The sequence below is a fragment of the Rhincodon typus genome, chromosome 5 (genome assembly GCF_021869965.1).
Source record: "Rhincodon typus isolate 14 chromosome 5, sRhiTyp1.1, whole genome shotgun sequence".
NCBI classification, from domain to species: Eukaryota; Metazoa; Chordata; class Chondrichthyes; order Orectolobiformes; family Rhincodontidae; genus Rhincodon; species Rhincodon typus.
In genome coordinates this window covers 20,018,059-20,043,471 of record NC_063336.1, presented here as the reverse complement: position 1 = coordinate 20,043,471, position 25,413 = coordinate 20,018,059, and the positions used below count along the sequence as shown (strand labels likewise).

Sequence of the window (25,413 nt, the reverse complement as noted above, 5' to 3'; positions counted from 1 at the left end):
TGGGCTGGATAGAATAGATGGAGAGGAACTATTCCTGCTCAGAAAGGAAACAAGAACAAGAGGCATAGATTTAAAGTAATCTGCAAAAACAACAGGGGTGAAGTGAAGAAAAACTATTTGACACATTGAGTTGTTAGGGTATGGAATACATTGCCTCTAAGTGTGGTGGAGGCAGGTTGAGTTGAGGCATTTAAGAGGGCAATGGAAGATTACTTGGATAAAAATAGTGTGCAAGAGTATGGGGAAATTAGCAGGAAATTGGCACTAGGTAATGATACTCATTTAATGAGCCAGTGCAGGTATGATGAGCTGAATGGCCTCCTTCTATGCCATAACACTAGTGATTCGATTGTTTAATAAAATCATGGCTCCAGAAAGACTGACAAGTTAATTATTAACCTCATATTCACCCTCATACTCACAGATCAAAACCCACAGGCCACTTGTTCAAAATCCAATTTCTAAAATAAATTATAACATATGTAACACACCTTACATCACAATGTCACTGATGAATACTGTTCAAAAGAATTAGTGCTGGTGTACTTATAATCCACTGGTATGTTTACTGCTGGAGATTTTCTTGCCTATAAATAATGACTATACCCTAAGTTATTCAAAAAAATTAGCTGTTTAGAGGCTGTGAGAATAGGGACGCCAGCTGCATTAATGAAAAACAGTCACCAAAGTCACAATTACCTGGTAATCAGTTGGCATGGCAGATCCACCAGAGGTTGTAGCTGATGTGCCTATTCGAGGTTTCTTGTTTGGAGGTGCCTGATTGAGACTGCTGTCCTGGTTATGCTGTAGGCCTGCTCCTGGTGCTCCTCCGCCACCTCCTCCTCCAGCAGCTGTCCCATTTGTCTGTGTGCTGTTTTGTTGTTGGGGGGCTTGTTGCTGTTGATTCTGTGTTGTCTGCTGCTGGTGTTGCTGAGTTTGCTGTTGATTCTGTTATCAAGATAACGTAAAATGTAATTATTCCACCTAGAACTCCAACAACCTCATAACTCTAATATGTATTTCAAAAACAACAGACCTAGAACTTTAAAATCAAAGCAAATGTTGCTTGGTAAAAGTATATATAAGCTCACCCACTTCCTGTGTAGCAATGCATCAATATTTTGGCAGAAAATGATTGATTAATACAGTTATCCATTCACATTTTGCAACTCTTCGCATTTCTGGAATTCTGTATTACATATCCTAATGGGAATATAGCTAACTCTTATAGAAAATATTTTCTGTTCCACTACCTTTCGTTTTTAGCTGTTCTACCAACTTCGTACTAAAATTAGGTTGTATATTTTCTCGTAATTTTTTGCATAATTCTATGTGAAATAGTTACACTGGCTACATAAGAACATATGAATTAGGAGCAGGGAGCAGGCTATTCAGCCCCTTGAACCTGCTGTGCCAACTAACAAGATCTTGGCTAATGTGATTGTGGGTGCAATTCTACCTTTCTGCTTATGTGCAATATCGTTTTACTTCAAGTCAAGAATCCATTTCTTAATTCTGGGGAGGCAGTAGCCTAGTGGCATTATCCCTAGACTGTTAATCCAGAGATCCAGGTTAGAATCCCGCCACTGCAGATGGTAGAATTTGAATTCCATAAGTATCTGGAATTAAGAATCTAATGATAACCATGAATCCATTGTCGATTGCTGGAAAAACCCACCTGGTTCACTAATGTCCTTTAGGGAAGGAAACTGCCATCCTTACCTGGTCTGGCCTACATGTGACTCCAGACCCACAGCAATATGGTTGACTCCTAACTGCCCTCTGGGAAATTAGGGATGAGCAATAAATGCTGCCTGGCCAGCGACGCCCTCATCCCGTGAATGAGAAAAAAATTTACTTGCACCTTTAAAACGTTTGATGACCCTGCATCCTCTGCTGTCTAAAGAACATCATTCCACAGACTCTCAATCCCCCAAACAAAAAACATTCTCATCATCTTTGTCTTAAATGGGATAATGCTTATTTGTAAAACTGTGAACCAGGTTCTAGCCTCTCCCTTGAGGTGGAACCTCTTTTCAGCATCTACCCTGTCAAAAACCCTCAGGATCTTACAGGTTTCAGTAAGATCTCCTCTCATTCTTCTAAACTCCAAAGGACGCAACACCAATCTGTCTAACCTTTCCAAATTGGCGAACCAACATTATCTCAGGATCAATTGAAAGAAAGCTCTCTGCAGTTATTTCTTCTCTTAAATAAGGAAACTAAAACTGTACATCGCACCAATACCCCATACTGCAGCAGTAAAACACTTTTATGCTCCATTCCCCTTGCAATAAACAACAACATTCCACTTTTCTTCCCAATCACTCGCTGCATGTGAACACTAACTTTTCATGATTCAGATACCAGGTCACACAAATCTCTCTGTACCTCAGAGTTCTGCAATTTCTCTCAATTTAAATAATATACTGCTTTTCTATTCTTCAATAAGTTTGTCTTTTCCAATATTTCAAAATCAGGAGGGCAAAAAGGGGATATAAGATAGGTTTTGCAAATAGGGTAAAGGAGAATCCAAAGGGATTCTACAAATACATTAATGGCAAAAGGGTAACAAGGGAGAGAATAGGGAGATCAGCAAACCACCTATTCATGAAACCGCAAGAAATGGAGGAGATACTAAAAGAGTATTTTGCATTAGAGTTTATTGTGGAGAAGGATATGGAAGATAAAAGAACATGGGGAAATAAATAGCGACATCTTGAAAAATGTCCATATTACAGAGGAGAAGGTCTGGATATCTTAAAACGCATGAAGGTGAATAAATCCCCAGGACCTGATCAAGTGTACCCTAGAACTCTGGGTAGCTAGGGAATAGCCACAGGTGAGGTGCTGGAAGACTGGAGGTTGGCTAACATGATGCCACTATTTAGGAAAGGTGGTAAGGAAAAGCCAGGGAGCGATAGGCCGGTGAGCCTGACATTGGTGGTGGGCAAGTTGTCGGAGGGAATCCTGAGGGACAGGATTTACATGTATTTGGAAAGACAAGGACAGATCAGGGATAGTCAACATGGATTTGCGCGTGGGAAATCATACCTTACTAACTTGACTGAGTTTTTTGAAGAAGTAACAAAGGGGATTGATGAAGGCAGAGTGGTGGATATGATTGCTACGGACTTCAGTAAGGCGTTTGACAAGGTTCCTCAAGGCTGATAGGTAAGGTTAGATCACACGGAATACAGGGAGAACTAACCATTGGATACAGAACTAGCTTGAAGGTAGGAGACAGACAGAGGATGGTGGTGAAGGGCTGCTTTTCAGGCTGAAGGCCTGTGACCAGCGGTTTGCCATAGGGATCGGTGCTGGGTCCACTGCTTTCGTCATTTATATAAATGACTGGAGTGTAAACATAGAAGGTATAATTAGCAAGTTTGCAAATGACACCAGAATTGGAGGTGTAGTGGACAGCAAAGAAGGTTACCTCAGAGTACAACGGGACCTTGATCAGATGGGCCAATGGGCCGAGGAGTGGCAGACGGAGTTCAATTTAGATAAATGCGAGGTGCTGCATTTTGGCAAGGCAAATCAGGGCAGGACTTATAGATTTAATGGTAAGGTCTTGGGGAGTGTTGCTAAACAAAGACACCTTGGAGTGCAAGTTCATAGTTCCTTGAAAGTAGAGTCCCACGTAGACAGGATTGTGAAGGTATTTGTTATGCTTGCCTTTATTGGTCAGTGCATTGAGTATAGGAGTTGGGAGGTCACATTGCGGCTCGACAGAACATTGGTTCAGCCACGTTTGGAATACTGCGTGCAGTTCTGGTCTCCCTGCTACAAGGATGTTGGGAAACTTAAAAGGGTTCAGAAAAGATTTCCTAGGATGTGGCTAGGGTTGAAGGGTTTGAGCTATATGGAGAAGCTGAATAGGCTGGGGTTATTTTCCCTGGAGAGTCGGTGGCTGAGGGGTGACCTTATAGCGGTTTATAAAATCAGGAGGGGCATGAATAGGGTGAATAGACATGGTCTTTTCTCTGGTGTAGCCGAGTCCAAAACAAGAGGGCATTGGTTTAAGGTGAGGGGGAAAGATTTAAAAGGGACTTAAGACGCAACGTTTTCACACAGAGGGTGGTGTGTGTGTATAGAATGAGCTGCCAGAGAAAATAGTGGAGGCTACTACAATTACAACATGTAAAGGACATCTGGATGGGTGTATGACCAGGAAAGGTTTATGAGGGATATGGGCCAAATGCTGGCAAATGAGACTAGATTAATTTAGGATGTCTGGTCGACATAAACGAGTTGGACTGAAGGGTCTGTGTCTGTGCTGTACATCTCTATGACTCTATCTGCCAATGTTTTGGCCATTCAGTTAAGCCATCTATATCCCTTTACAGACTAATTATGTCTCTTCCCAACTTATTGTCTATTAGGCTGTAAGATGTAGGAGAAATGGGCCATTCAGGCCATCCACTCTGTTTCATCTAAGAATCTTTTATGTTTTAACAAGATTGCCTCTCCCTCTTCTAAACTCCAATGAGTACAGGCCCAACTCACTCAACCTAAACCTAAGAAGGGCACTCGATACCCAGGACCGACATTATCTGGGCTGCTTCCAATGCCAGCATACGTTTCCTTAAATAAGGGGACCAAAATGGTTTGCAGCTTTCCAGTTGTGGTCTGGCTAGTGCCTTATATAGTTTTAGAAAGACCTTCCTATTTTTGTACTCCATTCCCTTTGAAATAAAGATTAATTCCATTTACTTCCCGATTACCTGCTGAATTTGTATGTTAGCTTTCCATGATTTATGCACAAGGATTCCCAAAACCCTCTGAACTACAGCATTCTGCAGTCTTGCTTCATTTAAATAATGTTAGCTCTTCTTTTCTTCCTGTCACAGGATGCAGCCTCACATTTTCCCACATTATATTCCATCTCCCAAGTTTTTGCCTACTTGTTTAAGCTATCTATATTTCTCTGCAGACTTTTAGTGCCACATCTCATTCTTCAAAACTCTAGAGTACAGGAAAAGGTTTCCAGCCTTTCCTTATAGGTCAGTCGCTCCAATCCATGAACAAGTCTGGTGAGCCTTTGTTACACTCCCTCTATGGCAATAACATTCTTCTTAAGATTTGGAATCAAAACTGCACACAGTACTCCAACCATGCTCTAACCAAACTTCTATAGAATTGAAGGGACACTTTGCTGTTCCTTTAGTCAAATCGTCTTGTAATCAAGGCTTATATAGATCCAATTGTTCACTTTTGGAATTAAAAGTCCTACATTTTCAAGGATGGTGCGGGCATAAGAGATGCCAGTGAATTTTGGGGATATTGCTGAGCAGGGAATTGCTCCAGGAAAGGTGCATGGTAATATGAGCTGGAGATCAGACATGAGATACTATAAGGGCATGGTGGGCATTTAATGAGACAAACGTACTAGGTCACACGGTGAAAAGTCCTCCAAAAAATCCTATCACAACACAGAGTTGGCCAAAGAAACATAAGATTCAACCCAGAGACGGCAAGAACTGCAGATGTTGGAATCAGGAATAGCAAAGTGTGGAGCTGGACGAATACAGCAGGCCAGGCAGCATCAGAGGAGCAGGAAAGTTGACAGTTCAGATCGGGACCCTTCTTCAAAAATGGGGAGTTTCAGGGTCAAAGAGATTACCAGAGGGTTACAGTGGAAGAGAGATCCACTGAGGTCTTTCTGGAGGGAGGAGGACAACTTCTTCAAGGTGAGTATCCTTGGAAGATGCTTCGCAGTGGGGTTATAAATCATTCAGAGATAACAAGAACTGCCAATGCTAGAGTCAAAGATAACAAAGTGTGGAGCTGGAGGAACACAGCAGGCCAGGCAGCATCAGAGGAGCGGGAAAGCTGACGTTTCGGGTTGGGACCCTTCCTCAGATTCTAAGATTCAACTCAACTATTTCACATTTAATCTATCAAAAACCAACCATAATTTTAAAACCCTCTATTGTATTCTATTAGGTCACTTCTCAATCATCCCTTTTCAAAACAGACCCAAACTGATCAACTTTTTTCTGATAGGTACAATCTAACAATCTTACATCATTCTCTTATTTATGCTTTGCAAGTTTGCCAATTTTCATACAGCCTTCCAAAACTGATGGCCAGAACTGTACTCCAAGTGAGGCCTAACCAAGGGTCAATATAGAAGTTTTGCATAATGTCTCCACTTCTTATTTTGATCTCTTGAGAAATATTCACAAGTGCTTGTTTTTTCTTAATGGCCTTATTAAGCCTCAGAGTCACAGAGCTGTACAGCACAGAAACAGACCCTTCACTCCAACACGTCCATCCCGATCAGATATCCTAAATTCATCCAGTTCCATTTGCCAGCATTTGGTCCATATCCATCTAAACGCTTCCTAATCACATATCCATCCAGATGCCTTTTAAATGCTGTAATTGTACCAGACTCCACCACTTTCTCTGGCAGCTCATTCCACACACGCACCACCCTGGACATGAAAATGTTGCCCCTTAGTTCCCTTTTAAATCTTTCCCCTCTCACTTAAACCTATGCCCTCTACTTTTGGACTCCCCCACTCCGGGGAAAAGACCTTGGCTATTCTCACACTATCCATGCCCCTCATGATTTTATAAACCTCTATAAGGTCACCCCTCAGCTGATGACTCTCCAGGGAAAATAGCCCCAGCCTATTCAGCCTCTCCCTATAGGTCAAACCCTCTAACCCTGGCAACATCCTTGTAAATCTTTTCTGAACTCTTTCAAGTTTCACAACATCCTTCCTGTAGCAGGGAGACCAGAATTGCACACAGCATTCCAATAGTGGCCTATCCAATGTCCTGTCCAGCCGCAACGTGACCTCCCAACTCCTACACTCAATGCACTGACCAATAAAGAGATGGGGTGGCACAGTGAATCAGTGGTTAGCATTGCTGCCTCACAGTGCCAGGGACCCAGGTTCAATTCCACCCATGGGCGACTATCTGTGTGGAGTTGGCACCTTTACCCCCGAGTCTGCATGGGTTTCCTCCAGGTGCTCCGGTTTCCTCCCACAGTTCAAAGATGTGCATGCTAGGTGGGCCGTGCTAAATTGCCCCTAGTGTTCAGGGATATGTAGATTAGGTGGGTTATAGGGGAATGGTTCTGGGTGGGGATGCTCTCAGGGTCGGTGTGGACTTGTTGGGCCAAAGGGCCTGTTTCCACACTGTAAGGATTCTATAAAAAAAAATACCAAACACCTTCCTCACTATCCTATATACCTGCGATTCCACTTTCTATGAACTATGAACTTGCACTCCAAGGTCTCTTTGTTCAGCAACACTCCCCAGGACCTTACCATATAGTTTATAAGTACTGCCCTGATTTTCCTTTCCAAAATGCAGCACCTCACATTTATCTAAATTAAACTCCATCTGCCACTCTTCAGACCATTGGCCCATCTGATCAAGGTCCCGTTGAACTCCGAGGTAACCTTCTTTGCTCTCCACTACATCTCCAATTCTGGGGTCATCTGCAAACTTACTAACCATTCCTCCTATGTTCACATCCAAATCATTTACACAAATGACAAAACGCATCTGACCTGGCACCGATTCTTGTGGCAGACAGCTGGTCACAGGCCTCCAGTCTGAAAAGCAACCCTCCACCACCACATTGTCTTCTACCTACGAGCCAGTTCTGGATCCAAATGGCTGGCTCTCCTTGTATTCCTTGTGATCTAACCTTATTAACCAGGCTACCATGAGGAAACTTGTCAAATGTCTTACTGAAGTCCATAAAGATCACATCCACCACTCTGCCTTCATTAATCCCCTTTGTTAGTTCTTCAAAAAACTCAAACCAAGTTAGTAAGACATGATTTCCCACGCACAAAGCAATGTTGACTATCCCTGATCAGTCCTTGCCTTTCCAAACACATGTAAATCTTGTCCCGCATGATTCCCACCAACAACTTGCCCACCACCAATGTCAGGCTTACCTGTCTATAGATCCCTGGATTTTCTTTACAACTTTTCTTAAATAGTGGCACCACATAAGCCAACCTCCAGCCTTCTGGCACCTCACCTGTGGCTACTGATGATACAAATATCTCAGCAAGGGAACCAGCAAACACTTCTCTAGCTTGCCACAGAGTTCTAGGGTAAACCTAATCAGGTCCTGGGGATTTATCCACCCTTATGCATTTTAAGACGTCCAGCACCTTCTCCTCTGTAATATGGACATTTTTTCAAGACGTCACTATTTATTTCCCCACGTTCTCTATCTTCCACATTGCAGATTTTATTGTGTATTTGTACTTCCAGATTCCAATGCTCTTCTTTAGATTCTAGCTTTTCCAAGTTAAATGTGACTTCCTTATCAAAATATAATACTTCACAGTTCTTCTTTTGCCAATTATACACCTTTACTGCAAGTTTATTCTGTTGTTACTTATTGCACTGCTCCACAGTGTTGACTGTACCTCTCAAACTGTTGTCTGAAAATTTAGAAATTGTGCTTTTGAATCTGAGGTTTGTTTTGTCAACATCAATTGTGAAAATCAGTTGTCCTACTACTGGTCCTTGTGGAGCGCTATGAAAGGAAACCTCTTTGAAACATATAAGATTATTAGGGGGCCTAACAGGGAGATACGGAGAGGTTGTTTCCTCTTTAAGACAATCTAGGATTAGAGGTCGTAATTTCAGAATAAAGGGTTGTCCATTTAAGTCAGAGATCGGTGGAATTTTTTTCTCTAAAGGCTAGTCAATCTGCGGAATTCTTTACCACAGAGAACTGTTGACGCTAGGTCATTATGTTTCTCAAGGCTGAGAGGCAGATTTTTAATCAGTAAGGGAATCAAGGACAATGGTGAAAAGGAACGAAAGTAGCCTTGAGAATTATCAGATCAGCCATGATTCATTGATTTGTGCAACACACTTGATGGGCTGAATGATCTACCTCTGCTTCTAAATGTTATGGTCTCAAGGCTCCATTGGCCCATTTCTGTCACTCTGAATTGCTACCCATTACCCCACTTGCTGTTTTGTGTCTTACAGTAAGCTTACTATCCATTCTACTATTTATCCCCTAACTATCTGTGCTCGGACCTTATAAATGTATGTGTAGTGTGAAACCTTATCAAAGGTTTTCCAAAATCTAGATGAATAGAAACAAAATGATGTTTTTTTCGAACATGCATGAAAAGGATAAACGCGTTGGCTGACTTCAAATGTAGATGAATCGACAAATTCTATGTCTTGCTTTCTCTCTTACCTTTTCACCTTTCTCTTCTGCTTCATCTTCATTAAGAAATTCCCGCTTAGGATATGGGATCTGGCAACCTGCAAAGACACTAAAATTTTTTTAAAAAATTGTAAATTTGCAGGGGACAGCACAGCAAAAAACATAAATCACTGTTAATGGCTTTACATTTAAAACGTAAATATAGAAATAAACATATTATACACCATATTCAAATATTTGTAATCATGTCAATAAAACTTCCCATTGCACTACACAGATACAGGTATTGCTATGCACCATCAGACATCAATATAACAATAATAATGATGTTACAATAAATGAAAGTGAAAAAAGGCACAATAATGTAACATAAACGCAAGTTATTCTGAACTTTATCACTATCAGTATTAAAAATTTAGTCTTAGTCTATTTTCAACTACTCTATAATCAGAATAAAGCTTTAAACTTCGATGGGATGAATATTTGATTAGAATGATTTGATGAGCCATTGCAGAAATTATTGTAATGAAAACTAACAGCATTTCATTATTGATAACATGAAATCATCTTTTCATTTTCAGTTATCTAAATCTCTAGCTGTGCCATTAATACAGAATGTTTGGGGCCAAGTGGATCTCATGTAGAGGTCAAGTATTTTCTACAAAGAGAAAGAGAAGGAAGCCTGGGTTGGAGAAGTAATATAGGCACATCAGAAATCATGGATTAAATAAAAACTGAAAGAACTGCAGATGCTGTAAATCTGGAACAAAAACAAAGTTGCTGGAAAAGCTCAGCAGGTCTGGCAGCATCTGTGAAGGAAAAAACAGAGTTAACTTTGGATCTGGTGACCCTTCCTCAGAACTGATGGTAGCAGGGAAAACATCAGTTTATATGCAGAAAAAAATGGGAGGGGGATGGGGTAGGGGGTAAACGATAGGATAGAGTCTAAAGAGAGAGAACAGCAGTTGGGCAGACAAAGAGTTGATAATGATCAGGCTGGGAGGGTGAATAGTTGTTAATGGAGACTATTAGTGACGAATATCAGGTAGTGTGTAATGGCAGGCTATGTGGTAACAAGGCCTGGTGTGTGGGGTGGGGGGCTGGGACATGGGAGAGTTTAGGCCCTAAAATTATTGAACTCGATATGGAGTCCAGAGGGCTGCAGGGTCCCCAAGCAGAAAATGAGGTGTTGTTCTTCTAGCTTGCGTTGAGCTTCGCTAGAACAGTGCAGCAAGCCAGAGACAGACATGTTGGTCAGGGGACAGGTTGGTGCATTAAAGTGGCAGGCAACGGGTAAGTTTAGGGTCTTTTTTGCGACCAGAAATTATGGATTCAATTACTTGCAGAGGTGGTGGTCTAGCTCAACAGCTGAAAACTAGGAAAAGGCATGCTTCTGCCATTCCAGAAAGCCATGATCAGATTTTATGGTTGCCAGGCAGTTAGTTGCCTGAGCTTGGGACTTCAGCTCCCATGAGGGAAAATGTCCCACCTCAGCGAGCTGCCAGCTGATCAGATAACCATCAGCTCTCCAGTCCCAGGAGCACTACTGAGCAGTGGCTACCAGTGGGATTGTAGTCAACCCCTGCAAGTAGTGATGCTCAAGGTCACACTTCAAAGTAAATGGAGAAGCCTCACTGCAGGAGTTCAGGAAGGCCCAAGCAAATAGTGGCAAGGGAGGCCCTTAAGTGGCCACTAGTTGGTGACTCAAAAGCCTCAATTTACACAAAGGTAGACAGTCACTCCTTATCTACTCTGCCACTAGTAATATACCGAGGTGGGTAAGTGCCCCTACCATTCCATCAGCACTTGAGTGGGAGGCGTTGGGATGACATAATATTCCAGCCTGTGTGAAAGTGAGATAAGAGAGTATGAAGTAAATAGAATGAGGTTATTGTCTGCTATGTAGCTGATGTCTTTCTAATGCCACAAGGCTATGGCAAAATATAGTGGAAGATTGTTTTGCAAGGATAAACAAGTTCAAAACATAAACATTTCGCTGGCTTTAAATAAGACCTTGATTATTCTTCTAGAATATTAGAATAAGAAATGTAGCAAATGTTAAGTGAAGGGCCTCTAGGTTTATATCCAGTTTATACACTGTCAGTTATCATGATTGGCTTTTTACTCTAGAAAGACAACAAATTCGAGTAGATTTATTATCATTTAAAATAATGAAAACAAATACATTATTTCAGTCTGACAGATCATAAAAGTCCCTGAGATAGGTTACATAATCATTCAACCAGACTAGGTACCAGACAGCATTTCTTTTCACAGAGTGATGGAAAAATCTTCCAACACGAGAAGAGACTATGAATTACCTATTTAAATTCAAAGGGTACCTAAACAATCTCCTAACAGTGGCCACCATATGTACAAGAAATATTTGGGGGTGTCTCATCTCATTGCAGAGTCCTAGAATTTGTTTGATCACCTTTGAGGATTAGTCTGAAACTTCTACATTAACAAATCAGAATTGTCATTTTTATTCCCTACATTACCCATAACCAGCTTTCTCTGCCATTCCTTTTCTGAAGATGGTGGCCTTCTGCTGATGTATATTTTCAAAGGTGCTGGTTTCCTTCCAGTACCTCACCTAAAAGATTATCATTCCTGTTACAACCAGTATTAGCAGGCTACTTAATGAGAAGGGCAAGTAAGCGATAGGGTTAGAGGCAATTCTTTTCTTACTCAATATCCAAATATGTTAACATTCCAAAAATAAAAAAAATTGAAGAAATTCCCAACCTAAACCCAGGACTCCAGTGGAGAATTAAAATTGCTACCAATGACTCAGACGAGCAAAGCCCAGGAAACCAGAACTCATAGCTCAATTTTCAGTAAGATTACTCATTGGATAGCCTCAAATAGGCATTGGGATATCACATTTGTGTAATACAATTATTCACTTTTAACTTTTGCATTAATTTTAACTACTTTTCATTTTCTTAACAAAGATTCCTTTCTGTGCAATAAAATGAAAAATTAGGAGAAAATGTACTTCACATCAATTGGAATCACTAAACCACAGGGGTTAAACATTAATTTTACACAATCTTGACACAAAGCTATTATAAACAATTTGGCACATTTACTGATATGTTGCTATTTGATATTCTCCTGAAGTTGTGAAAAGTGAGTACTTGTGACCTACAGCATGCAATCCTAACGTTCACAGGAGCAGGCAACATTTACTGAAGGATCAAATATTGCATCCTTTTGGAAGCATGAGTATGTGTTGTGTTAAAGTTAGTTTCCCAGGATTTTGATTTGAAAATGCTGATCCACTAGAAATTCCACAGACAGAGCAAATAATTCACTGTCAGCCTCAGCAATGTCACTATGAACAAAGAATAAAGAACAGTACAGCACAGGAACAAGACCTTTGGCCTACCAAGACTGCACTGACATGTGCCTTTCTAAACTAGACACAAAAGGTTCTTACAAAGTCTATATCCCTCTATTCCCTATATCTTCATGCTTCTGTTCTAAAAATTGCTGTTATATCTGCTTCTACCAGCTCCTCTGGCTGTGTATTCCAGGCACTTACCACCCTCTGTGTAAAAAATCTGTCTCTCACATCTCCTTTTAACGTAGACAAACAGGAGGCTGGAAAAACACAGCAAGCGAGGCAGCATCCAGATGAGCAGCTGCAGATAAGGGTGGGGAGGGAACTGGGTAGCGAAATGGTGGTGACAGGTGGACACCAGTAGTAGGTGTGACCTGGTTGGTCGATGGGAGGGATGAATCCAGTTGGTGGCTGGACGGGAGCGTCAGTAGGTTGAATGGAAGGTGGGGATGGAAATGAAGCTGGGGGATGGTTGGGAAGGTTATTTGAAATTAGAGAACTCAATGTTGAGCCCTCTGGGCTGTAGGGTGTCCAAGTAGGAGATAAGGTGTTGTTCCTCAAATTTGCGACCCCATTTTACCTTAAATCTGTCTTCCCCAGTAAGTCACATTTCTACCTTGGGAAAAAGACTCTGACTATTGATTCGATCTATACCTTGCATAATTTTGTAAACTGCTATCAGGTTGCCCTCAGCCTCCAAAGTGTTCAAGTGAAACAAACCAGGTTTGTCCAGTCTCTCCTTATGGTTAACACCCCCCAAAACCAGGCAACATCCTAGTGAACCATTTCTGTACCCTCTCCAAAGTCTCTACATCCTCTGGTAGTGTGGCAACCAGAACTGTACACAATATTCCAAATGCAGCCTGACAGCTGTAACATGACTTTCCAATTTTTGTACTCTATGCCCCAACCGATGAAGGCAAGCAACTCATACACCTCTTGACCATCTTATCCACTGCTATTGCCATTTTCAGGGAACTGTGGACCTGTATGCCTAGATCCCTCTGTATGTTAATGCTTCTCTGGGATCTGTCATACACTGCATACTTCCCTCCTGCATTAGACATTCCAAAACTTATCAGCTCATATTTGTCCAGATTAAACTCCATCTGCCATTTCTCTGCCCACGGCTCCAGCTTATCTAAATCCTGCTGTATTACCTTCTGTATCAACCTGCTACGAAGGACCTTGTCAAAGGCCTTGCCAAAGTCCACGTAGATAACATCCACTGCCCTGCCCTTAATCATCTTAGTCACTTCCTCAAAAAACTCAATAACGTTTGAGAGACATGACCTTCCCCGCTAAAATGCCGTACTGCCCATTGCTAGTAACTCCATATTTTTCCAAATATGAGTAAATCCCGTGATTAAGAACCTTCTCCAATAATTTCTCTACCACTGACATAAGGCACACTGTAATTTTCTGGGTTATCCCTGCTGTCCTTCTCAAACAAAGGAACAACACTGGCTGTCCAGTCAAAGATCTACAAAGATTTTGTACAAGGACCCAGCAATTTCCTCAGTATTCTGGGCTAGATCCCTTCAGGTCCTGGGAACTTGTCTACATTAATGCTTTTCAAAACACCCAACACCTTTTTAAATATCAATATGCCCTAGAATATCAACATACCCCCCTCTAAACTCACCATCCACCATTTCCTTTTCCTTTGTTAATACTGATGTAAAGTACTTGTTAAGGACCTCACCCATTTCCTCCATCTCCCTCCCCTTACCCGAGCTACCCTCTCACTCCTTATATACATATAAAACATTTTAGGATTTTTCTTAATCCTGTTTGCCAAGGACATTTCATGGCCCCTTTCAGCCTCCTCACTCTTTATTCAAGCTCCTTCCTGCTTTCTTCATATTCTTTTAGAGCTCTGTATGTCTTCAGTTTCCTAAACCTTACATATGCCTATTTTTTTCTCTTCTACTAAGCTCACAATTTCTCTTGTCATCAAGGTTTCCAAATCTTGACATCCTTAGCCTTTATCTTCACAGGAACATGCTGGTTCTGAACTCTAATTGACTGGCCTTTAAAAGGTTCCTACGTAACAGAAGTGGATTTATCTTCAAACAGCTGCCTCGAATCTACATTGCCCAGTTCTTGCTTAATAATGCCATAGTTAGCTTTCCCCTCCAATTTAATACTTTCCCCCAATGACTACTCTTATCTTTATCCTTAAGTAAATTAAAACTTACAGAATTATGGTTACTGTTCCAAAAATGCTCTCCCACTGAAACTTCGATCACCTGGCCAGGCTCATATCAGGTCTAGTATGGCTCCTTCCGAAGTTGACTATATACATATTACTTCAAGAAGCCCTCCTAGACACACCTAACAAATTATCCCCAATCCAAGCCCCAGGCACTAAGGAAGTTCCACTCAAACAGGGTAAGTTAAAATCACCCATCTCAATAAGCCTGTTTTTACATTTTTCATAATCTGTGGTCATACCGGTTCCTTTATCACCCATTGGCTGTTGGGAGGCCTGTAGTAAATCCCATCACAGTGATTGTATCCTTCCTATTCCTGAGGTCTACCTATCTGGCCTCACTGGATGTGCTCTCCAAGGTGTCTTTCCTCAGTACAGCTACGATACTTTCCCTAATCAGAAATGCAGCTCCCTCATCTCTTTCAAATCACTATCATGCCTGAAACATCTAAATGGTGAAGTAAAGAACAGATACTCCTGACCAAAATCCAAAGCTGCTATGTTTGGTGGGTGCTGCTACCAGACAATTTTTTACAGGAACATTTGCAATGGCAATGACAGACGTCTGATGTACAGGAACCCATTTCTTTGGGTTCATTCAGGCAATTGTGTAACATCAGAGATCTTAAGAGACGTCCAGATCAAAATCACCCACAAAAAAAAAATCAGGATCACAATTTACCCCAATGATCATATGTATTGAGAAAGTGAAAGGTAGAAATAACAATGATAAATGTTCTGAAGAAGAGTCATACTGGAATTGAAGCAGTAATTCTGTCTCTCTCCTCAGATGCTGCCAGACCTGCTGCATTTCTCCAGCATTCTGTTTCTGTTTTAGGTTTCCAACATCTGCAGTAATTTGCTTTTATTATAATCATGAAAATCACACTCTCCATGTTAAAATGCATTACTGTCAAAACTATTGTCAAAAGTGTGCATCTGTACTGGGAGCTGGTGAGTGTACAGTATGAGTCTTAAGGAGACAAACAGGAGACTGGAAGAACATAGCAAGCCAGGCAGCATCTGGAGGAAAGGAGCAGTCAGTGTTTCGTGTATTCCCTTCTTCAGGATTGGATGTGGGGAGGGGGAGCTGCAGTTAAAGAGGGGGGGAAGGGGTGGGGTCGGAATGGTGGTGATAGGTGGATACTGATAGTAGGTACCACCTGTTTGGTTGATGGGAGGGATAAATCTGATTGGTGGCTGGAAGGGAGGGTCAGAGGTGGAATGAAAGGGAGGAGGTGGGACTGGATGGGAGAAATTGGAGAACTCAATGTTGAGTCCTCCGGGCTGTAGGGTGCCCAGGCAGAAGATGTTGTTCTTCAAATTTGTGTTGCGAATCACTGCGACACTGGAGGAGGCCGAGGCTGGACATGTCGGTGGGGGAGCGAGATGGGGAGTTGAAATGGGCGGTGACTGGGAGGTTAGGTTGGCCATTACAGGCCAGGTGGAGATGCTCAGCAAAACGGTCATCTAGTCTACATTTGGTTTCATTGACGTAGAGAAGACCACATCGGGAGCACCGGATGCAATAGACTAGGGTTGGAGGAGATGCAGGTGAAGCTCCATCTCATTTGGAAGGACAGTTTAGGACCTGAATGGAGGTGGTGTGTGGGCATCTTTTATGGTTACAGGGGAAGGTACCGAGCAGGTTGGAGTGGTTAATGGGGAGTGTGGCACGAACTAAGGAGTGGCGGAGGGAATGGTCCTTGCAAAAGGCAGAGAGGGGTGGGGGAGTGGAAGTTTCGGGTGGTGGGGTCTAATTGGAGTTGGCAGAAGTGTTTGAGGATGATTCGTTGGACGTTGAGGCTAGTGGTGCAGAAAATGAGGACAAGGAGGTCTGTACCTTTATTATGTTTTGGGGGGGGCGTTGGCTAAGAGCTGTGGTGCAGGGAATGGAGGAGGCACAGTGGAGGGCTGTCTGGATGACAGAGGGGGGAAAAGAACGTTGTTTGCAAAAGGCGGATATCCGGGACCCTTGGGAGTGGAACATCTGCTTGTCAGAGCAGATATGACAGCAACGGAGGAATTGGGAAAACGGGATGGAGTTTTTGCAGGATACAGAGTGGGAAGAAGTGTAGTCTAGGTAGCAATGGGAGTCGGTGGGTTTATAGTAAATGTCGGTCTATAAACTGTTGCCAGAAATGGAAACAGAGAGGTCAAGAAAGGGGAGAGAGGTGTCTTTGAAGATACACAGATGCTGCCAGACCTGCTCAGCTTTACCAGCAACTTCTGTTTTTGTTCCTGATTTACAGCATCCAAAGTTCTTTTGGTTTTTATCAACTGAATTTGAGAGCGAGGTGGAAGTTGTTAGTGAAGTTGATGAACTGCTCTAGTTCAGCCTGAGTGCAGCACCAATGCAGTCATCGATGTAACAGGCAGAAGAGTTGGGGAACAGTACCTCTGTATGTATTGAACAGGGACTGTTCAACATGACCTACAAACAGATAGCCATAGCTGGGGCCCATGCGAGTGCCTATGGCAACCCCTTGGATTTGGATAAAGTGGGAAGAATTGAATGAAAAGTTATTGAGGGGAGGACTAGTTCAGCGAGGCGGAGGATGGTATTAGTGGGGAAGGGCTGGATGTGTCTGTTGAAGGGCAAAAAACTGTGGGCCTGTAGGCCGTCCTTGTGGGGTATGGACGTGTGTGGGAAGATGAGACAGAGGAGAGGACTAGCTTGGTGAGGTGGAGATTTTTTTTATCCTAATGTCTAGATTTTCCTGTAATTTAGCAATTAATTAAAGATTACGCTTTAAGAGAAGCTAAGTTTTAGTGTAGACTTAAATGAGGTGTACACAATCTCTGAGAAAAGCAGTACGTATTAATTAGTGGCTAGTTTAATCCAGTTTTCAAAGCTTTCAGTTGTTTTCAGGAAGTATAAATATTGACATCCCTCAATGCTACTTTGTTGGCAATGGTGCAGTTTTGATTGTACAGAGTACAAAGTGGAAGATTGATAAGTTAGTAAAGGTTTGATGTGGATTTGTTAGGGGATTCCAGGAGAGCGTCTTCCTCTATTTTCAGCCTACTCTAATTATCTCTTACTTCACAATGAAGGAGAAAAGTTGATTGGAGACTACAGACAAGTACTCTACTATTTTAGCTGTAACATATAGCTGTGAGATGATAGGTCAGCATGGCCAAGTGGAGTGTACATCCTGTAGTATGTGCTAAGTCCGTGACTTTACATGTCCCAGACAAACACGTCTGCAGCAAAGCATTTTCAGTGAGCACTGGGTTTCAGAACTTGAAACTTTAGGAGTAGTGGCTGGAGTCACTCTTGTGCATTGCTAAGCAGAGGAGTATATAGACAGCATGATTTGGGAAGCTGTCACACCACAGGTTAGACATGTACATTCAGCATGGGTATTGATGACTGTCAGGCTGTCAAAAAGAATCAGGCAGACAGCATAGGTTCAGCAAAGTCCTACCTTGCTTACTAACTGGTATTCCATTTTCGATACTGGTGATGGCGATGGTCTCTTAGGAAACTGCAGCCAGAGCCAAATCAGTGGCACTATGCTGGCTTAGCTATGTAGGAGAGAGGGGGGGATTTGGGGGTGAGTAAGAATGGAAGAGCAGTAGTGTCAGGTGTTCTATAATCAAAACAGCAAACAGGCGTTTCTGCAGTCGTTGATCTGACTCCAGGGTGTTATGCTGCCCATGGTGTCAGAATAAAGGATGTGACAGACCAGCTATTGGACAGACTTCTGTGGGAGGGTGATCAGCCAGAGATCATTTGTCTATGTTGGTACCAATGACTAAGCTGGGAATGGGAATGCATCCTAACAGCAGATTTCGGAAAGTAAAGGAAGAGGCTGAAAGGCAGCACTTCTAAAGCTGCTGTCTTAGGAGTACACCAAGTACCATGTGCTAGTAATCATTAGAGAGATAGGATTAATTGTTACTTCAAAAGGTAGTGGTTAAGCAGGGATAGTCAGCATTGTTTTGTTAGTGAAGTCCAGATTTTCATACTTCATTCTATCTTTGACAAAGCAACAAGGAAGATTGTTGAGGGTGATGAAGTGGATGATGACTACATGGATTTTAGTGAGGCATTTTACAAGGTCCCACGTGACAAACTCATCAGAAAAATAAAACTTTTAAATTAAAGCCCGGGGATGCAGGGGAATATGTCAAGTTGGATCGAAAATTGGCTCAGTGACAGGAAACAAAGAGTAACGGTTGATAGACTTTTTTTAATGAACAGAAAGTGATTTCCAATATTGTCTCACAGGATTCAGTGTTGGGGTCCTTGCTGTTTGTAATATATATTAATGATCTAGACTTAAACGTAGAATCATAGAAAGAGACCCATTTGGCCCATTGAGTCTGTACCAGCCCTCCAAAGAGCATCCCACCTAGACCTGGCCCCCAACCCTACCCCTACATCCCGCATTTACCAAGGCTAATCCACCTAACCAGCACATCTTTGGACGGTTGCAGGAAACTAGAGTAACTGGAGGAAACCCACGGAGACACGAGGAGAATGTGCAAACTCCACCCCGCCCCACCGCTACCCCCCCCAACACACACACACACACACACACAGGGAAATTTGCAGATGACACAGTTTCATATCTATTTTGATGCACATTAACATTTTAGAACCGGTTACAATCCTAAGTAAGAATTTGAGTGTCATTCATTCCAAGTAAAATACAACACCCTTTCAATCCTCTTGGACTGTATTTTTCCACAAGAGTTATGGAAAGAATTTACAAATAAATGCTCACACTGGGGCACATTCATCTCATTTTAAAATTGCAGATTCAATCAGTCTTCAAAAATACATTTACACATAAAACAGGTGGGCATGAAACACGAACCGTCAGTTTGAACAATCATGGCTGGCATGTGTGTTTTCTGTCTGTAATAACTATAATTTTCTTTCCTTGAACCAGTTTTTCCATTATGCCACAAACCAACAATACCATCACAACTTACTTTCCTACAGTTGTATGAACTGTTCATATCTAATGCCAAAGCAATCTTAGGATTTCATCATTTAACAGTTAAATCTTTTCTAATGTATTAATAGTTATGTGAATATGGTTGCGTTACATAGTTTTGCTATTCTGGACAATTCTCCCTGGAAACAAAACAATGGAAATAAAGGAAAACAAACAAACAAACAAACAATCTGTGGAAAATAGCTGTGTTTACAGTACACAGGGGACAAAATACCCAAACATCATTACTGTTAGTCATGATCTAGGTTAGTATGCTTATTCAGAGGTTCTGAAGGAGATGTTCCAAGGTCAATTCTGAGCCATTTCCACTGCTCAACCTACATTGCTTTTATTGGTTGATCTCATTTGTTGATACATGTTCATTTGCTTCATGTTTTTATTAATAAACCTTTATTATTGCAAATACTTTGTAGTTCAAATGATTTCGTGGATGGAGTTCTGAGATGAAACGTAGTTAAACCAAGAGGGCTTCCAGCAAGACAACTTTACATACCGAAACCTAAGAATATCCTTCCAGAATATTTTACAAATTATTTCATCTTGTCAATTTTCTCCCATTTTGAAGCCAACTCTGTGTCACTGCAAGGTGTCAAAGATATTACTGTGATCCAATACCCAGCTTTGTAACTGTAAATTCTCCTCTGCAACTTGATGATCAATATTGGGTGTCATTCAACTGAGGTTAGAGAAAAAAAAGTTAATGGCCTGGATTTCCATCCTTGAGGTTGGTTGCGGGAGTCAAAAAGTCCTGGCTTAGCCTTCAGAGAAAGTGCCACGAAAGATGGGATTTTCATTCCCTGGGGGGAAAGTGTGAGAGCAGCCATATGGTTTGCTGGGTGAGAAGGTGGGTTGCTTAAAAGGCTTGCCTCAGTGTTCTAGATTATTGCCCCAGTTAGAGTGTTGGAAATTGGCACGTCCTTTAAAATGGTGTTCTCTTAATATTCTGTATTTAAGATTTCCTGCGTAGCATGAGATTTCACCAATTACATTACAGTAGTAAATAGCCTTCTATAAGTGTAAAAATAAACTATATCAGATGCCAAACTACCCTATTATGAATGTAGTACTTGGGAAAATAAGGCTTTGTTCCTCGAAGGAATGAAAACTAACCTTCAAATGGAGGTGGACAAGGGGAATATGGCCAAGTTGGCATCATGACTAGATGCCCATAGTCATTGGCTGAGGTTTAAACAGGTGATTGACGCAGCACAGCTTACCAGTACCAAAATAAGGTATATTAAAGGGGTAGGTAGCCAAAGAGGTAGAGAAGATCCAGCAGAACAAGGCACCACCTTCTTCTGAGAAGACTGAGAGTTCCCCTACATCGGCCCAAGGGAAGGACAAAGACTGTTACCCTTAAAGACTGCACAACACCAGGGACAAACACTCCACTACTTTAAAACCACTACATATGCTCCTTCATTCTACAGAACAACTTGGGATTAGTGAAGCATCCTCATCTGTCATAGTCATATACCTTGAAAATAAATAACTACTGCATTATATCTAAACTGCAACTCAACAAATAATCAGAAAATTGCTACAAATTGTCAACTGCCTATATTAGGGGACAGAGATCACAAAGCCCTCAAAAATCAACAAAAGCAAAAATGGAAAGGCCCTTCATTGCTCACTCATCACACTCTCTCAGCCCCACTACCTCCCCATGGCCCAAACAATTCCCATAGCCCCGCATGACTGCATGCCAAATTATTTTTCCCAAACATAACCCAAGGTCCTGCATGCCAGACTATGGGTCTTCCATCTCCATTTATCCATAATACACTGTATAGAAGCAATGAACCATATAAGAACTATAGGGTGTGCAAAGAGCTTTAAATAAACAAACAAACACACACAGTCTTTGGAAAATGTCTATTATGTTTTAAAACAAACTCCTTTCTAGTACAAGGCAATAATATTGTCAATTGTCTAGACCCTGTAAAGTTATAGTACAACTGCAATACATTCAAGCAGGATCTCAGAATAATGGATGTCTCAGTCCTCAGCCAAGAATGCATAATTTCACCATGTCCCTTTCCACAAGATTGAAACATTTCAAGTTTCTGCAGTGTCAGCAATTAAAACTTTCATGTGTCTGGATGATTGACTCTTATAAAAGGAACTTCTTTAAAGATTGTGCAAGGTTTGCATTGAATTACTGCGTTTTATGTTTTTTTTTAAAGACTCATCTTACTGTCACTCTTCCATGATCAGCAGAATGATGGAATGGGTTGGTTTCAGTGCTATCAAGCAGCATTTACAAAGGAACAAAAACAAAGTTGCTGGAAAAGCTCAGCAGGTCTGGCAGCATCCGTGAAGGAAAAAACAGAGTTACTGTTTCCAGAGGAAGGGTCACCGGACCCGAAACATTAACTCTGTTCTTTTCCTTCACAGATGCTGCCAGACCTGCTGAGCTTTTCCAGCAACTTTGTTTTTGTTCCTGATTCACAGCGTCTGCAGTTCCTTCAGTTTTTATTTATAAAGAAACAACCTGCTTAATGATGCTAAGTTTAGATTTCACCAGAGTCACTCAGCTCCAAACCTTATTACAGCCATGGTACAAACATGGACAAACAGCTGAACTCCAGAGGTGAGGTAAGAACGTCTGCAATTGATATCAAAGCAGTATTTGACTGAGTATGGTATCAAGGAGCCCTCGCAAAACTGGTGTCAGTGAAAATCAGGGGAAATCTCTCTACTGGCTAAAATCATGTTGGCACAAGGGAAGATGGTTCTGGAGATCAATCATCTCAGTCCCAGGGCATTATTGCAGGAATCCTCCAGGTGGGTCTTTGGTCTACCTATCTTTAGCTGCCTCAGTGACGCTCCCTCCATCACAAATCAGAAGTGGGATATTCGCTGACAATTGGATAATATTCAGCACTGTTCAATGATACTGAAGTAGTCTGTGCCTATGTGCAAAAAGACCTGAAAAAATATCCAGGCTGGGGCTGATAAGCAGCACATAACATTTGCCCACACAAGTGCCAAAAAAATGACCATCTCCAACAAGGAGAATCTAGCCATCGCCCCATGACATGCAATGGTGTTAACATTGCTGAATCCCCATCTATCAACATCTTGGGGCTGACCACTGATCAGGACTGTACCAACCACAAATAGGATGGTTACAAGAACAGGTCTAAGGCTAGGAATTCTGCAGCAAGTAACTCACCCCTTATCTCCCTGTGTCTGTACCCCAACTACAATATACATATCATGACTGTGATCAAGTAATATCCACTTACCTGGGTGGATCAGCTCCAACAATGCTCAAACAGCTTGATGTTATCTAAGAAAAACAGCCTGCTTGTCTGGCACCCCATCCACCACTCTCAATATTCACTCCCTCCATTACTGATGTATAGTGGTAGCAGAATGTACCATCTACAAGCTGCACTGCAGAAACCCACAAAGCAACACCTCCTTAGCTGCATGGCCATGCACTGGGAAGCTCTAAACATATGCCGACACACAAATTCCATTTTCAGAAGCTGCTGCCTTGCATGGACCTCGGAGGTCCATGTAGTAGCAAGAAAAATTAGAGGGAATGTTGTCACCAAGGCTCCTTAGACATCACCTTCCAAACACATGATCATTACCACCTAGAAAGACAAGGGCAGCTGATGCATGGGAACACCACAACTTGCAAATTTCTCTCCAAGATACATCATTCAGTCTTGAATTGCTGTTCCTTGGAACTAAAACCTTGGAACTCCTTTGCTAACAGCATTGTGGATGTCTGTACACACCAAGGACTGCAGCAATTCAAAAGGCAGCTAACCATCACCTTCTCCAGGTCATTTAGAGATGGACAGTAAAAGTTAGTACAGCCAGTGACATCCACATCCCATTAATGAGTAAACAAAAAAAACTATAAGGTTTAATTGCTCTATACAATGTATGGTGAGTGAATGGGCATTAACGTGGTATAGGGTGACAAAGGAGCATGTGAGGCTATGAGGGGTGGATAAAGGGACAAACACTCTGGTCTGCTTCCAAGAAAATTGTGAAAGAGTAAGCCATGCCTCTCTCTGTGGTGCATCTGACCATGTTGAGCGTGGTAAACCATCCCACATCTTTAGAAAAACACTACTGAAGTTCAGAAGCCCCAAGAATAGGTCAGGAATTCCACGATCAAGACACATTCACTATACTTGAAAGGGTACCCAAATTATCCTGACTCAGCAAAAACCCAGGCCAATGTTTCAGGTCATGAAATGTTAATTCTCTCTCTGTCAGACCAACTGGGCATTTTTAGCATTTTCTGTTCCTAATTCAACTTAGGCGTTATTACAGTGAAACCTGGTGACGTCTTCACCAGACATTGTAACACACTAACTTCAAACAATGCCTGTTATTGAAGAGCAGCAAATAGAGCTCATATTTCTCATACTTAACCCAAGAACACTGTAGCTGATTATATTCGTTTCCCAGCTCCCTTCCCCCTCCCCAGTTCTGATGAAGGGTCCGAGCCCGAAACGTCAACTTTCCTGTTCCTCTGATGCTGCATGACCTGCTGTGTTCCTCCAGTTCCACACTGTGTTGTCTCTGATGATAGCTCACTGCTACCTGTCAGCACCAAGGACCCGGGTTTGATTCCACCCTTAGGAGACCGCCTGTGCGAAGTTTGCACATTCTCCCCGTATCTACATGGGTGTCCTCTCGGTCCTCCAGTTTCCTCCTACAGTCCAAAGATGTGCAGGCTAGGTGGATTGTCCATGCTAAATTACACATATAGTGTCCAGGGATGTGCAAGCTACGGAACTTAGCCATGGGAAGTGCAGGGTTATAGGGATAGGGTAAAGGGCTGGGTCTGGGTGGGATGGTCTTCGGAGGGTCGGTGTAGGCTCGATGGACCGAATGGCCTGCTTCCAAACTGCAGAGATTCTATGATCCACATGTTGGTGCATTAGTTCAATTTTTTGATTTACCATCCATGATACACAAAGTCATGCTTTTTAAAGCCAACATTGGGACAAAGAGAAACTCAAATATTTGGCTGAATTTTACACTCCCCATCACTGGATTTGAAAGCAGTAGGCACAAAACATTCATCACATACCCTTCCACCACCTACCTGCCCATCCCATCTGAAATTCTACCAGTAAGTGAAGTGGGCCATTTCTCAGAAACAACTGAGGCCCTTAAGTGGCCAAATAACAGCCTTTTCCCACCTCCATCAGTATTTTACCCACGGCAGGGGGACACACCATGCAGCATTCTGGCAGCTTTAGCCACACAGGCTGGTATCTAAAAAGGGATTGGGAAATTCCTTAGTGGGCCCCCTGTCCAATCCAGGCAGCCCACCACTCAAGGTCCCAACAATAAATTGCTGCCAGGATTGTGAGTGAGCTCTCACCTGGATGTTTTAGCCAGTGGGCAGGGATTGCGGCACACCATAAAATTCAGCCAATTAAATTGAAAAAAAATTCTAGGAATAGGAGGTTATAAAGCAAAATAAAACTAGAAATATACTTAGTAGAGTAGCTGTAAATATGAAATTCAAATTTGAAAAATGTAAGAACCTTATCATTTGGAATAAATAAATGATTAGTCTCATCATACTCTCTAATTAATTGTTTCTCAAATATATTATCATTCTTCATATCCTGACCAACCATTTATTTCACTTGTTTCTACAATTAAACAATCAATGCATTTTAACATGAAAGCGTAGCCACTGTTTGTACAA

The 25,413-nt window shown here is 41.9% G+C and overlaps 1 protein-coding gene across 6 annotated transcripts in view; it reads right to left on the bottom strand.

Annotated features, from left to right (window-relative positions):
* The window catches only part of cdk19 (cyclin-dependent kinase 19), a 147,376-nt gene that overhangs the window by 19,538 nt on the left and 102,425 nt on the right, over positions 1-25,413 (bottom strand). For 3 of the 6 annotated variants that reach the window (XM_048596801.1, XM_048596805.1, XM_048596803.1), the window contains 3 exons: positions 10,971-11,021; positions 9,209-9,287; positions 700-948 (listed from right to left, as the gene is read on the bottom strand). In XM_048596801.1, the coding sequence (XP_048452758.1) occupies positions 700-948; positions 9,209-9,287; positions 10,971-11,021 (379 nt within the window). Of the gene's footprint in view, positions 1-699; positions 949-9,208; positions 9,288-10,970; positions 11,022-25,413 lie in introns of those variants that run through there. The other 3 variants (XM_048596802.1, XM_048596806.1, XM_048596807.1) reach the window with 2 other exon arrangements.